At 34.6% G+C, this 15,766-nt stretch overlaps 2 protein-coding genes across 2 annotated transcripts; one reads left to right on the forward strand and one right to left on the reverse strand.

Annotated features, from left to right (window-relative positions):
- The first annotated feature begins 489 nt into the window (after window positions 1–489).
- On the forward strand, window positions 490–4,852 carry LOC107792957 (putative late blight resistance protein homolog R1B-12). The gene is made up of 3 exons (XM_075220130.1): window positions 490–3,599; window positions 4,212–4,338; window positions 4,490–4,852. The coding sequence occupies exon 1, from the start codon at window positions 854–856 to the stop codon at window positions 3,014–3,016; it is 2,163 nt and encodes a 720-aa protein (XP_075076231.1). The 5' UTR covers window positions 490–853; the 3' UTR covers window positions 3,017–3,599; window positions 4,212–4,338; window positions 4,490–4,852.
- A 792-nt stretch (window positions 4,853–5,644) lies between these two features.
- On the reverse strand, window positions 5,645–9,739 carry LOC107792958 (heme oxygenase 1, chloroplastic-like). Its single transcript, NM_001325552.2, is given in 4 exon segments — window positions 5,645–5,897; window positions 5,981–6,088; window positions 6,888–7,111; window positions 9,022–9,739. Coding segments are annotated over 4 exon segments (837 nt in total). The 5' UTR covers window positions 9,434–9,739; the 3' UTR covers window positions 5,645–5,804.
- Between the last annotated feature and the right edge of the window lie 6,027 nt (window positions 9,740–15,766).

Consider the following 15,766-nt stretch of genomic DNA (forward strand, 5'->3'; position numbering starts at 1 on the left):
TCACAAAACCCTAAATAGTACAATAGAGAAGAATATTTACTAGAATATTCTCTAGGGAACATAAATCCTCAAACTAGTTGTTACTGCATGCCGAAAACGGGTGCTCGTCCTCATCCTCGTCTCTTATTGGGCCACCTCGACCTCGGCAACAACCTGCCTTCTTCATATGACTTCGACCTTTTGAAATCAGATTGACACGTCATATTGTCGTCACATGGCAGCTTTCAAAGGCTTTATCTCCGTTGACCCGATCAAAATATGACATGAAGGTTTTCGCCGATACAAAATCTTGAACAGATCCTCTTATTAGACATTGGGTGCTCTCAAGTCCTCTTACATAAGGATAGGGTGCTCCCAAGTCACTGGATTTGGCACTTTAGACTGCCTCCCCCCTTATTTTTCCGCCCTAGGCCAGTACATTACATTTCTGCACATTGCACATTTAGTAAATTGACCATAACTTTGTGTAGGGATGATCAATTGACGAACCGTTTTAACTGTTAGAAAGTAGAGTTTAAGGCCTACAACTTCCTCTTAGAAGTTATGATCAAATTCTTTCTACATTAAGAGTTAAACCTTCCTGAAGTTGAGTGGCTGATTCATGCATATTCTGTTGTCAGTTAGTTTATTTTCCAACTTTCTTTGTTTCCAAGCCTTCATTCGTTTCTTTGTTTTACACGTTAGTACAACATTTCCACATCATTTTGACCTGACAAGCTTCAAATTTCGTCAAAAATAAGCTCGAGGAGGTCGGGATGTTACAATTTAATTTGCACCAGAATCAAACAGTAGAATACCAACATTGACGTCTTGCAACTTGCAGGTTTCAGGTCATAATTGGAATACAATAGATATGGCTTATGCTAGTGTTGCTTCTCTTATGAGAACGATGGAGTCGGTCTTGGCATCCAATTCACCAATGCAATCTCTAGTTTGTGATCACAAAGAAGAATTTCTCGCTCTTCGTGAAAAAGTTAGCTTCTTGGAAGTATTACTCAAGAACTTTGAGAAAAACAACAATTCTGGGAAAATGACAGATTTGGAAGCACAGATAAAAGAAGCTGCAAATGCTGTTGAACACACAATTCAACTGCGACTAACAGAATTTTTAATGGCAAAGGATGAAATGCAGAAAGAAAAGGCACATAAGAGGCTTTGTGATAGCCTAAAACAGGTAGCAGAGGAGATTGATCATCTCCGGAATGAGTCGCCAAAGATTCAAAATGAAGGCAAAAAAGCATCAAAGGAAGCTTTGGTTCAAGACTCAAGTTCAGAAAAGCATACTCCAAATGTGGAGAACAATATGGTGGGACGCGATGATCAAAGGAAAAGGTTGCTTGTAGAACTAACACAACATCGTGGCTCGTCTGGTAGACTCAAAGTCGTCCCGATAGTGGGGATGGGGGGCATTGGTAAAACAACTTTAGCGAAAGAAGTTTACGATGATGCAGCCATCCGGCTTCACTTTGATGTTTGCGCGTGGGCTACTATTTCTCAACAACATAACGTAAAGGAAATCTTGTTGAGCCTTCTGCGTCATACAAAGGGCGACAAATTTAACATGGACGATGAGGCAGAGCTAGCTGACATGCTACAAAAGAGTTTAAAAGGAAAGAGGTACTTAATTGTATTGGATGACATGTGGAAGAGTGAAGCATGGGATGACGTGAGACTATGCTTTCCAAGTGAAAATAATGGGAGTCGAATATTGTTGACGACCCGTAACATTGAAGTAGCTTGTTCTGCTGGTACAGAGAATCTTTCTTTGCAGATGGATCTCATGGGTCCAGTTGAGAGTTGGAAACTTTTCCAAAGTATCGCGTCTGCAAATGAAGCACTACCATCTGAATTTGAGACTATTGGGAAACAAATTGTAGACAAATGTCAGGGGTTACCGTTAACCATTGTCGTTGTTGCTGGGCTTTTGTCTAAATCTGAAAGGACAATAGAAGATTGGGAAAATGTTGCTGAAGATGTCAAGTCATTTGTCACAAATGATCCTGATAAACAATGTTTACATGTGCTTGGGTTGAGTTACAATCACTTGACCAGTGACCTAAAAGCATGTCTTCTGTATTTTGGAGTTTTTCCAGAAGACAGTGAGATTTCAGTGAAGAGATTGATGAGATTATGGATTGCTGCGGGGTTTTTGAAGTTGGTAGAAGACTTGGAAGGGGAGGCTGAGAAATGTTTACAAGATCTTGTCGACAGATGTCTAGTTCTCGTCAGCAGGAAAAATTGGGAGGAAACGAAAATTAGAACATGTAAGGTTCATGATCTAATATATGAGCTGTGCTTGAGAGAGTTAGCTCAAAGCCAAAACACTTTTGCCATGAGTGACATTGTATATGATGGTCCGGAAGCACAAAAAGCACATAGCGATGATATTGTGTTTGATGATCAATGTCATCTTCTTACTAGGCATAAAATGCAGCCCTTTAAGCGATGGACTGATGGCACTGATATTGACTATGGTTCTTATAGGGCCCTTCTTACCCCTGGACATCATCGTCTAATAAGGCAAACAGATGATGACGATGACAACCATCTCCCGAAGCGAACTCATTCTATTCTCACTTTCTGTGGTTATACTTACAGCTTTACTCTCAAATCGGAGCTTGTTCATTTCAACTTACTCAGAGTGTTGGACTTAACTCCTATATGGTTTAATAGGTCATTCCCTCCGCAGATACTATCCCTCATTTGGTTGAGGTACCTAGTCTTGCGCGGGAGTTTTATCATGCCTCCAGAAATTTGCAGGTTATGGAATCTACAAACATTCAAGCGTGTTGGTTCGTATCAGTCAACATCTATGGTGTTTCCAGAGCAAATTTGGGAACTAATGCAATTAAGGCATCTCAGACTGCATAAATTTTATTTGCCAAATCCTCTAAGTGAATCTGTTGATGAAGAGAGGTACTTGAATTTTTCAAATGTACAAACTATTTCTGGCTTGTATCCAAGTTGTTGCACAAAGGAGGTTATTTCAGGTATTCGAAATGTTAAAAAATTATGAATATGTGGTCATTCATGTGACTATAAAAGATTTCAGGAATGTAGACTTGTTGACAATCTTGTCCATCTACATCAAGTTGAAACAATGAGTTTTAAACTATATGATCGGTGGTCTTTAGACAATGAGATTTCACCACTGACCATTCCAAGTGCAAAAGCTTTTCCGCCAACACTGAAGAAGTTAGAGTTGCGTCAAATTGAATTAAGGTGGGAGGACTTGGACATCATAGGTGAATTGCCTAAACTTGAGGTGCTGAAGCTGAAGCTGAATGCTTGTAAAGGCGAAGAATGGTATCCAATTGTAGGAGGATTTACTAGTTTGAAGCTTTTGCTAATTGGCCAGAATGATCTCAAATACTGGAAAGCTACAAATGACAATTTTCCTGTCCTTGAGCGCCTCGTGATTATACATTGCAGAGTTTTGGAAGAGATACCCATTGAGTTTGCAGAAATCGGGTCACTACAACTAATTGAGTTGCGTGGTTGTAAGCCCAAACTCGAGGCTTCTGCTGTTCGAATTCAACAAGAACAAGATAACCTCGGAAACAAGCCAGTGGCTGTGCACATCCTACAATCATATTCAGGTGAGTATAACATTATATTCCAGAATGAACTTCCAAAAATTGCTTATGACACTTAAATAACTATTTTTATTGGCCAAATCAATGTAATTCAAAATATAATGGTCTTGAATGCCCTCATATTTAGTAGTTCTAGGTGATGTTTTTGCCTTCTGAAGCATTGGAGCTTCCTGTGCATAAGGTGCTACCTCATTTTTTAGTGAGTTTCCATATTTTTATTGAAGTAACTTTTGGGTATTACTGTATATGTACATCATTTTTATAGGGGTTCAACGCATGTGTCGAGAAATTATTACTTTACACACGTAATTCGAGTTAAATTCTGGTGTTAGATGAACAGACTCTAAACCTGCATCTGGATGCTTGTGAGTTGTCAAACTACTACCCAGGGGTAGAGAGTTTGTTTCCAATAGACCCGTGGCACAAAAAAAATGAAAGGAGACAGTAGAACAGTAACAACAATAGAGGCCAGAAAGATAGTACCAGCGACCTAAGAATCAGAAAAATAAATGGAAAAAGCAATGGTCTTCTTCAACCATTAAAGAACCCTAATTCATATGTTGAACCATTTCATAAAAAAGTCCTCACTCCAATTGTTTTTTTGTGTCAATATAGAAGTTCTGTGGATTCAAATGTAACCCCGAATGTGAGAAGATGCGATTGCGGACTGATTGCTTTACATTTGACTGCTTGGACTGATGCCAATGCTGGAAGGAGGTTCTACAAATGTCCAAGACCAGAAGTAAGTTGTGAATTTATGTTCGTTTTTGGTGGGCTTAGTGGCATCCTTTTCATTTGCTCGGTTTAGGACTGATTGGTTTTCTTTGACGGAAGTGATGATTATTTAGTCTTAATGACTGATTATATATCATTGAAATTTTGACTTTTTGTAGGTTAGTTCGTGTGACTTTTGGGAATGGCATGACGAAGAGCTCCCCCGAAGAGCAGTGATTGTGATCAAAGAGTTAAAAACTTCTTTGGGTGTTATTATGGTCGAAAGGGACAAATTGAAGAAGAAAGTAGATGAAATGGAGGACGCTATCAACGTTGAAAGGGACGACTTGAGGAAGAAAGCTGAAGAAATGGAGCTTGTTAATCATGTGGAGGTCGGAAAAGTTAGTAGTTTAGAGGAGAAAGTCAAGAAGTTGAGAATTATCATTTTGATTTCCTGGGCATTGTTTGTTGGATTTCTTGTCGTTGGGTTGATGAAATGAAGTCTTATTGATAGTTGTAATGGTGATTATAATTCTATGGCAAGTTGCATATTTGTATAATTTTAGTCTATGCTAGTTGCATATTTGTAGTTCTAATGGTTGTGTTGTTGGGGCAATTAAACAAGATAGAAAAACAACCACGACGACCCAGTATAATCCCACTAGTGGGGTCTGGGAAGGGTAGTGTGTACGCAGACTTTATCCCTACTCTGGGATAGAGAGGCTGTTTCCAATAGACTCTCGGCATCCTTCCCTCCAAGAACTCCTCACCTTGCTCTTGGGGTGACTCGAACTCACAACCTCTTGACTGGAAGTGGAGGGTGTTTACGATCAGAGCAACCCAACTTGTCATAAACAGGACAGAAAATGGACAGCATTTTAATCAAAAGCATTTCTCGCGCCAATGATTAAGCAAAATAAACAAAGACGAATCTCTTTATGGGGAATCAATCTAAGATTACGAAATAAAGGAAGTTCATTGCTGAGAGAAGTAGTGATCTCATTTTGCTTGTCGGAAGACATGAAGCTTCCTGTCCATCTTTACTGGGATCTGCATCCACGTCACAGACCACTAGGCAACACCCTTAGATGCTGTGCAACTCACCTCTAGCTTTCTCCGGTACCTTACTGATTACGACACGTGTATTACTTATGGTAGGATTGTTTTTTCTAATCCCTCCAACCAAACGACCCCTAATAATAATTAATATAGAAGCAGTAGAACACATCAGACTCCAGCACAAATCTGGTGTCTGTGTCCTCAAAACACAAAACCAACATCAAATACTGCAACTGGGTGGGCAGCCCCTTAAGTTAAGCAGCTGCAACTTTGAGAGATGAATGACAACATAATACTTGAATAGAATCAAGTTATTATACATAATAGATAGAATTTAAAATTCCAAAGCGAAAATGAACACGACTATTCACAGTAATTTGAGCTTTAGGCCATCCAATGTACAAGTTAACAAGTAAACAAATGCAAAGCCGTGCATCAAGACAATATTAATCGGAGGATTTCCCCTGAGAACTTGAATGACTTCTCCGTCTCTTCCAAACAATGATTCTTCTCCTCTCTAGTCCAATTCTGAGCAAAGAAGCGATGCATCACGTTAACTATCAATGAACAAGTTAGGTAAAAGAAAGATTAAAGTTACAAGTTAGGATTACTTCTGCAACTTTATTCAGCTTCTCTCTAACATTCTGCAGCAGCTGAGAAAGGTCACCGTCCCATTTGTAGAATTCCAGCTCTTTCTTATTGAGTATCTTTTCAGCCACCTAAAAACAAGAAGAGGCAAGATTGGGTGGACAATTAACCACCTTTCCCTTTCAACAACGCTACTCTAAAAATGAGAAGGGAAAGGGAAAAAAAATGCAATAGGGTGAAATACTACCACCAAACTAAATTTAGGCGGGGGGGAATTAGAAGACACCACCAGTCTAACAAAGTAACTAGTATAGAGAGCTTAGGATTACCTGCATTTTACATTTTCTTCTAATCTCCTCATTTATCATCTGCCTAGCATTTTTAAAACTGATTTTCTATTGAGAATATTCAAATTTGTTTCTTACTGTACAACTTCCACTCGCACATTGCTCAACTATTAGTTGGTTTTGGGACTAAGAAATGATAAAGGCAGGAACTTATAATACTTCAATTATCCATCAAAGCTGAAGCACTAATGAGTAACATGGAAATGAATGAAAGTAAGGTAAATAGAGAAAAATGCATTTTAAGGCTTATGAACTAATTTGGTTGGGACTGAGGCACAGTAGTTGTTGTATGCACTATTTGTCTACTTCCCCTCACATCCATGTTGAAAGGCAACTCAAGTGGAGAATAGATAACAGAATATGAAGAGGGAAGTGGATATGAACCTATGTACAAGGGTGTAATGACAAACGTAATGTGTTCTCCACACGACAGTTGCCTCTGGATACTTCTCAAATTATGACTTAAAAGCAGCTAAACTGTTGCTCATTCCATATTTTTCAGATAAACTCTAGCTTGATATACCACAGTATCAAAAGGACAATGTGGAATAATACTAAAAACTTAAAAGAAGACTTTACTGACCTTTCTCCCTATCATGCGACCTCCAGCTGAATGCGCAAAGTATGTGTTGTAAAAGTGGCAAATAAATGCTTGAGGATCCTTTTCTGAAAGCTCCTCTAAGTAACAAGCATAGTTGAGACCAGGAGCTGAGGGTCCTGGGATGGCATAACCTTGCTGCCTAAACCATTCCAAATCCTTTGCTAATCCCTCTGACCTTTCTAATCCTGTGTTCCTGAACTCAGCATCTGCAGTCAAATGAAAGAGCAGTAAGATTCTGCTTTTCTACCAAGTCAATCATTTATTAGTTTAACGCGTATGTAGAGAGTGAGTTCTCGGTATAGGAAGGCACACTATCACTTGTCTTTGCTGTATGCAATTACCAAGTCCTTTTTTTGTGTGTGTGTAAAACTCGCTACGTAAAACTACTTCATGTTGTAAACTCCAGGTACTAGCGAAAGCATTAATTAATCTTAGCACAGAACTTCATATCATAAACTCCAGGTACTACTGAAAGCATAAACTAATCTAAGCACCAATTTTCTAACAGTAACACTGAAATAAGAAATCGAGGGGTGGCAGACCAATACTGGGGATATGAACTAAGGTTGAAATGCAACCAATTGGGTACAACATCAGCATATTTAATACTTTAGTCATATCTAAACTTCTATATCATCCAGAAGACGGATTCCATATTATCACTTTACTTGTCTTTACACTTCATACTTTCATGCCATAATAAGAGAAGTCCAGAAAAAGAAAAAAGAAAAGACAAAAAAAGAGCATGTTCACAGATATCCAACTGCTAGAAAATGCCATCAACTGTTTCTCAAGTTTTGACCACTTGTTTAATGAAGATCAAGGTGTAGACTGTGCTTGACTCTACTTAGGAAAGCTAATTGATCTATTGACGATCGTGACCTAGTCTAGAGCGCAAAATTACACCTTGATTATTTATTTTTCAGTATCATATATGTAAATTTAATTTTTCAAAAGCTCTTATAACAATCATTCAGGAACTTCCTTGTACACTGCAAGTCTTGCACTGTGCAAACATCATATAAATAAGAAAGGCTTTGTATCATTAAGTGTAGGGAAAGATCCTTTTCATTTTTTAAAAACTTCTCGTATTTTATTATCCGATAAAGAAACCGAAACCAGATACACAGTGATCAGTTAAGATATTTCAGAAAAATTACAATGATGCTAGTTAATGTGGTGAAAGGTCAACCAATCAACCAAGCTTCCATCCCGAACAAAAAATGTATGGTAACCTGTGAACACCTTTTCCCCCTATAAATAAGAGGGACAAATAAAAAAAGCTTCCTAAAACATTGGGGAACATCTTAATAAAATTGATGTTCTATCTCCACCTAGAACAACAGTAAGAAAAGAAAATAAATAGTCAGAGTCACTCTGATATAATGAACCGGTAAACTTGACAGGAACACACTCATTTCACAAGTGGATGAACCAAACAGGACATTATATTAAGAATTCTATATATCGTAGAATTCCAATGGATGTGTAAAAAATCAATTACCACAAAGCAGAAGTACTAACAGAAATTGAAACCTCACTCTGGAAAAGAGGCCTTTTCATAATCTTTTCCAAAGTTATAAAGAGTATAATACACCGTCCCACAACAGGGGCAATCCATCAAGTTTTTCAATTGTCAATACCATATATCAACAACAATAACGACTACGCCTCTGTCTCAAACAAGTTTGACTATATGAATCCTCACTGACAACGTCACTCCGTTTAAACTCATCTTAGACCAATATCATATTAAATAAATAAGTACTAGAAGTTCTTTATATTTTCTACTGACCTACAAATCTTTAAAAGGCTAAACAACTCCTAAAAACTCATAATACATAAAGTAAAAGTGCTAGCATGGCTAAAACATATTCTTAACCAAACAAAACAATATTAGATTTCTAATGGATGGACAGTAATTAAGCAAAACGCACCACTCTGGAATGAGAAACAATCTGACTTTAACTTTCAATCTTATAATTTACAACCACACAAATACTTATGTCTTGTTTAATCCACAAGTTTCAAAATTTATTTCTTAAACTCCGTGCATAATCAAACTAGTCCAACAAAGTCACATAAATTTGACTGATAGAGGTTAAGAAAAACTCACACTCAGGAAAAGGAGCCTTTTCCACAATTTTTTCCAAAGTATCATAAACCAATTTACTATCCACCAAAAACTTCAAATACCCTTCAACACTAGGTTCCCATTTAGCCATAGGCTGACCTTCAGGTTCTTTTTCACCTTCCTTAGACTGATCCCTAGTATGCAATTTCATAGCCACAAATCTCATCTCCTCAACAAACCCTTTAGCTTCACCAGGATACCTTTTATTGGATTTCTCAGCAGCAGTTGTAGCTGAAACAACAACCATTCTTGATTTTTTCAATGAAAGTTTTGAACTTTGAGTGAATCTTGAAAAGGGTATTGAGCAAAACTGATTTTGAGGTTTTTTTAGTAGTGTAAATTGGGTTTTCTCATAAAGGGGTTGTGATTGAGATAAGGGTGTTATTGAAGCCATTTTTAAAGGAAGATTTCTTGAAAAGGGTATTTAGAAAAATTGTGTGAAAATGACAGATTGAAAGGATTGGAACAAGAAAAGAGTGATGAGTGAAGAAAGAGAAGAATAAAAAAATGAATCTTTTATTGTTTATGGCTATGGAGTTTCTTGAAGCAAAAGTGTATAGATACAGAATTGTGTGTATCTATATGTTTTGTCTAGAAACTGAATATAAAAAGTAATTTTTCTTTTTGTGGAATTTATATTTTTATGGGGAGAGTTTCAATGATGTATTGATGAGTGTGCTATGAACTGTGTTAAGGGGCTAAGCTCTTCCTCCATGGATTGGTTTCTTTATTTTGAGGGAAAGATAGAGTTTTTTATTTGTTTTTTTATGTAAATAAAAAAATGGTCCCTCATGTTTGGGTGTAGGTTCATATTGGTCCTTTGAATATATGTTTGAGTAGTTTTGAATTTGTTAAAAAGGGGCAACTCGGTGCACTAAGCATTCCTTGTTTATGCAGGATTTGAAAAAGGACTGCATTCCAAGGGAATGTAATGTAGGCAGTATACCATAAGGATCACATCCCAAGGAGGTGTTATGTAGGCAACATATCCTAATATAAGCGTCAGTGGCTGATTCGGATTGTTAGAATTAACGAACTCAGAAAGAAAAAAGAGACTTAAACAGAAACATAAACAAATCTTGTCATATTTCAGAAATTACAATATCAAAAACTATAACGTCCACTAGAATAAATAAAAAAAATAGCATAAAACTGCACCAGATTCCAAAAATATACCAAAAAATGTTAGATTTACCAAAAAATATGAGAGAAAAAAAATCTTAAACAACAACACAAGAAAAGTTTCAAAAAGAAAAATTTTAAAAAAATAAAAGAGACCGTGGCCAAAAGAAATTGAACCAACGACCTAACAAATTTGAACCCCCGTGATCACTGAGCTATGTTTTTTGAGTTATGTCAAGGGGAGTCAAAATATAATATATAAAGGTATAAAACGGATTTTGCCTTATATATATATTTTTTCGGCAAATCGAAGTTCGGATGAACCTTCTCCTGCCTCCTTAAATACGCTCCTACTAGAGATAAATAAATAAAAATAGCAGTAAACTGCACCAGACTCCACAAATAGCATAACAACAACAACAACAATCACCCAGTATAATCCCATAAATAGCATAAGTATACCATAAATAGCAGAAACAACATCTTCAAATGTGAGTTCAAGTTAACCTCTATTTTTTTAAAAAAAAAATGCATAATCTAACGACCAAAGTTTATTAGATATTTGATGGAAACTAAATATGCTTACTTTTGGCAAACCTAAGGGACCAAAACTTTTCAGTAATATGCTTGAGGGACCACTTTCAACCTACCACAAAATATAAGGGACTATTTTTTGTTATATTCTCCTCTTTATTTCTTTTTTCATTGGGAAATGCTTTCTTAACCGTAGAGAATTGGATGAATACAACGTCGTTTGATTTGGCCCTTTACATTTTTTTGGTTATTTATCATCTTGTTGTGAGTTTTTTTTTTTTAATTATTATTATTATTATTATTATTATTATTATTATTATTATTGTTGTTGTTGTTGTTGTTGTACTGCTATTGTAAGTTTGATTTTAAAAAAGCAAAAAAATTGTTATACGCATAAGCTGAGATGGAATTGCTAGTGGCATTAATAAATTTCCAAAAAAATAAAAATAAAGAAGATTTGTTTTTCATTTGTTAAAGGAAAATAATTAATTACGGTCCCCTTCAGAACGTTCCACAGAAAAAGGGATATAACTACGTATGAAAAGAATTTTACTTGCATAAATTATAAATAATAAATAAATAAAATGGATCGTTAGTTGGTCTCAATATTATTTTACTTCTTTTCTATTATATCTTTATTATATAAAGTAAATCTCCATATTGTATTACATTTCTATCCTTGTTGGTATTCTTATAATTGCAGTGCTCTGGAATTAGTGGAGTTTTACCCAAAATTTAACTTGTAATTTACTTAACGTTAAAGTAATCCAACTTTTAATATTCCAAGGTGACATTAGTACGACTTTATTTTCGGTTTAATTTTGGTAGACGACGACTAATTTGTCCTTGGGCAATATTCGGAGAAAAATCAGAAATAATCAGATTTATAACTGATCATTGAAAAATAGCCATAATTTTAAAAGTAATCGAAATTTAACCATTCTTTCACGTGAAGATAAAATTTGAACAAAACAACCTAAAAAATTCGAAAAAGTTCCAAAATAATGTGGTGGAATTTCACAATATGCTCAAGTTCTAACATAATATGCTAGAAGTTTATACGCAAGAGCTCCACAATCCAACATATTATGCTGGACCCAGTGGCGGAGGCAGGATCTCCACGAAGGGAGTTCAAAAAAAAAAATTGTAGCTAGTGGGAATTAAACTCATGACCTTATGTAGATTTTGAACCCCCTTGACCACTAAACTACACTTTTGGATTGTGTTAAGGGTGTTCAAAACTTAATATATAGAGATAAAAAACATATTTTGCCTTATATATACAGTGTAATTTTTCGGCGAAGGGTGTTCACCCCCTTAAATCCGCTCCTAGCTGGACATTCTCGTATGCTAGAGTTCCAACATAATATGCTGGAAGTTATACGCATGAGCTCCATAATCCAGCATATTATGATGGAACTTTCCGTGTTTCAGCAAAATAGTGGATATATTTAATGACTTTGCAAACACTGGCTATTTTTCAATTACCAATCCAAAAACTGGTTAGCTCGTGTTATTTTCACGTAATATTCCCATTTGGCAGTTTAAAGAAATGGAAATTTGTCATTATTGCCATATTTTATCATATCCATAAAAGTAAAGACGCGTCTTTTGACCGCTAAGAGTTGTGGTGAGATGAATAAAATTTAGTCATTCTTAATCAGGTCTCGGATTTAAACCCTGAGAATGAAATTATTTTATATAGAAAATGCTCTTGTTTTTAATGGGTCTTACGTAGCGTGATCAAATTATTCAAGACCCTAATACAGATATCGAACAATAATAGTAAAACCCAAAAAAACGTCTCTGAGATGTACAAGAGAAAATCTAATTATATGGAAACAAACAAAGAATTTTTACCTAGCTATACTTAAATTGTAAAGTTATTTACCGCTAATACTACTCCTTGTTTATTCAAGTTTCATTATTTCATAGAATATATAGTCTTTAATATTTTCATATTTTCCTAGAGATGGTTGCTTGTGGCCCTAGATACCCATGTGATACTATTTATGGGTATAGTCATGCTTCCTAACATTATTAAATTTGTGCATGAATCGCTATGTACAAAATCTCGAAGAATTAAGTAATGAATACAATAATAATAGAATTTAAGATCAGGTTTCTTTTCTATAAAAAAAAAACAATAGAAACAATATTGATGAGGATAAGAACGGTGGTAGTATGGGCAAAAAAACAATTATTTTAATGTGATATATTTTTCCATTTAATTCTACGGTATTCGAAATCTCACTCGATTAATTTAGATTTGTACCGAATAATAGATCCCTTAAACAAGTATTATGCTCTTTACGGAAAGATTATTCGAGATATTTGATTAAAAATAGAAGAATCTCAATCATCCTACCACACTTCTCGATAATATTTTAGTATGACGAGGATAGCGAACTGTCCCCCTTATTTTAATTTGTCTAATGGCAAATACATATGTCTATATAAAATACCTAAAAGAGAATACATTAAGAGTAACATACAGAAACATCAAAAAGTATTTAAGATTTTGGTGTAATTGTTAGGGATATAGTAGATATGCCCAATCTCATATTTGATGATTTGAATATATTTTTGTGAATGTTATTTGATATAAAAATATATGGCATTCTTTTATCATAGTTATTATTAATTGTTTGATTAATTTGATATGGTCCTTGATTAAATTTTGAGATTTGTCATTGTGATAGAGATCATGATAATGAGAGCAAAGTCTCTTACAATTTAATCTAAATTTATTCTTGATCGTAGGATTATTAATTTGGATATTAGTAATCCGGTTAGATCAATATTTATGTGATTGTCTTTATGGGATAAAGATTAGTTGATCTCATTAACTGAATCGCATAGATAGATGATGTATATAGAGATATGATCATTGAACCGACTCATGGGATAATTCTTAATGGTTAGAATTACCATAACTGTCAATAGGATATTCTCTTGAAGAATGTGATGTAAGAGTTTCTTTTGAACTAAGACCATCATAGTAATTAACAAGTTATTTATTGTGCTTTGATACCAGACACCTATGGCCCTAGGGCGATAGTTGAAAGGATATTGGGTACGATTAAATGCTTGTAGAATTAGTGATTGATCAAGATGGAATCTGTCAACTCTTGGTAATGAGTTTAAGCTCCATATTGTCATGAATTATAAACGACCAAACTAAAACCTTGGCCAGGGCAATTGAATGAAAGAAGAAATGAGTTTCTTAGGTCATTCAATGGTCGATTATATTTGACATGAACACATAGTTGGTCGCCTATTAGGATTTAACAGTTGAACCATATCCTAGGGTGATCCAGAGCTATAAGGACAGAAAGAATTACTACATTATTCTTCTACTGGTTCTTGAGAGTAAATTGTATACTTCATGTTATCCGGTCGTTAAGGAGTGTTGCTAGACGCCACCCTTAATTAGTATGTTAATGTGATCAATTTGCTACCGGTTTAGTATTGAACCTATGAGGTCGCACACTAACGAGTGTTCTGGTCTTTGCTAAAGGATTAATTAACTTATTGTTTGATAATTAAATTAAAAAATTTAATTAGTCAAATAAATTTAGTTATTAGTTCAAATGAAATATTATTATATTCTTTACTAGTACAGAGGGTATGATTAATATTGTGAACAAATTGAAGTTTTCTATTTGGAATAGAAAATTAAATTATATCTCTTGGTTAAAATATATATATGTGATATATATAATTAACACTTATTTTATATAAGAGATGTTATATAAAATATTAATAAAAGACTTGTTAGTAATTCCAATTTGAAATTGGAATAGTTCACGTGCAATTTAATCCCAATTGGAATGGGATTAGTATTTTACTAATATGAAAGTAACAGATTCCAACTTTGAGTTGGAATAATATTCATATGACCGTCTTTGCCAAAACCCATTCGAATTTTTTACGAAAAAATTGTACAAAGTTTATTTTTGAAGGTAAATAAATCATTACCTCAACCAAATAGAAAAGGGGTTTGTAGGTGATGCTATATAAAGGGTGATGGAGAAAATTTGCCGGACTATTTAATTCTTGAGAAGAAAAACAATTTCTGAAAGTGAGAGTGTAATACAAAGCCAAGAGAGAAAATATAATTACAAAAAAAGTGTTTCTTGTTCTTCTAATTTGAGTTGAGATTTTTGAGAAAAATTCCAGCACAAGTTTTTCGTTCAATTTGTTCGCGGGTTTCGTTGATCAAAGAGTGGATAGCAAGGATCAGTCTCGGTGTGGATACACATAGAGTCTTCGCATTATCGAAGAATTTGAAACGAGATTTTCTTCACCAGGTACGTCTTAGATTCGATCTATTGACACGTGAATAAATTTTTAAACACGAAAAGATCTGCCTAGGATTGTTATTGTCTTTCGCTGCGTGTTACAAACACCTATATACATTCCTTCGGTAACATACATAGTAAAATAGTAGTATTATAAATATTTTTTAGAAAGATTAAGAAAGTAACATTAAGCTATTATGCAATCTTTCACTAGATTAGATTTCCATTAGACTAAATTCCAATCGGCATAACAACGAAAAGTTGTTGGTTGGATTCACTCACACACTATCACTATTTGAGAAGTTACACGATTTTTTTTCTTTAACTACATATTAATTAAGATATTTTTCTTATAATTGATAAAGAAGAAATTTTATACTAACGTCTCAATTTGTTTGAACCTTTTTAGAGTATAAGGGTTAAATCAATTAGAGGTAATTACTACGGCGATGAGAAAACATTGCAATGTAAATATTGTAGATTATTTTACTACTATACACTACTTTCTTCTATACAAATATTACTAATAGTTTTTGTAAAGGGCTCTTGACTAGCAAGAGTACTTTTTGGCTCTGATATCATAAAGAGCATATGTTGTAGATCGAATAAAAGGAGTTGTATATTATTAATGAAGAAAGAGCTTTTTTATAGAGACAATTACAACAAGAAAGATATAGAAATATATACATAAATATATGATTAGATATAAACCTAACAAACTCTTAAACCAAAAGTTGACTAGAGGATACATAAAAATACAGATCGGC

The sequence above is a fragment of the Nicotiana tabacum genome, chromosome 8 (genome assembly GCF_000715075.1).
Source record: "Nicotiana tabacum cultivar K326 chromosome 8, ASM71507v2, whole genome shotgun sequence".
Taxonomy (NCBI): domain Eukaryota; kingdom Viridiplantae; phylum Streptophyta; class Magnoliopsida; order Solanales; family Solanaceae; genus Nicotiana; species Nicotiana tabacum.

What these genes read in the sequence shown, in the direction of transcription:
- LOC107792957 (XM_075220130.1), top strand. Translation starts at nt 854, where the DNA reads ATGGCTTATGCTAGTGTTGCTTCTCTTATGAGAACGATGGAGTCGGTC.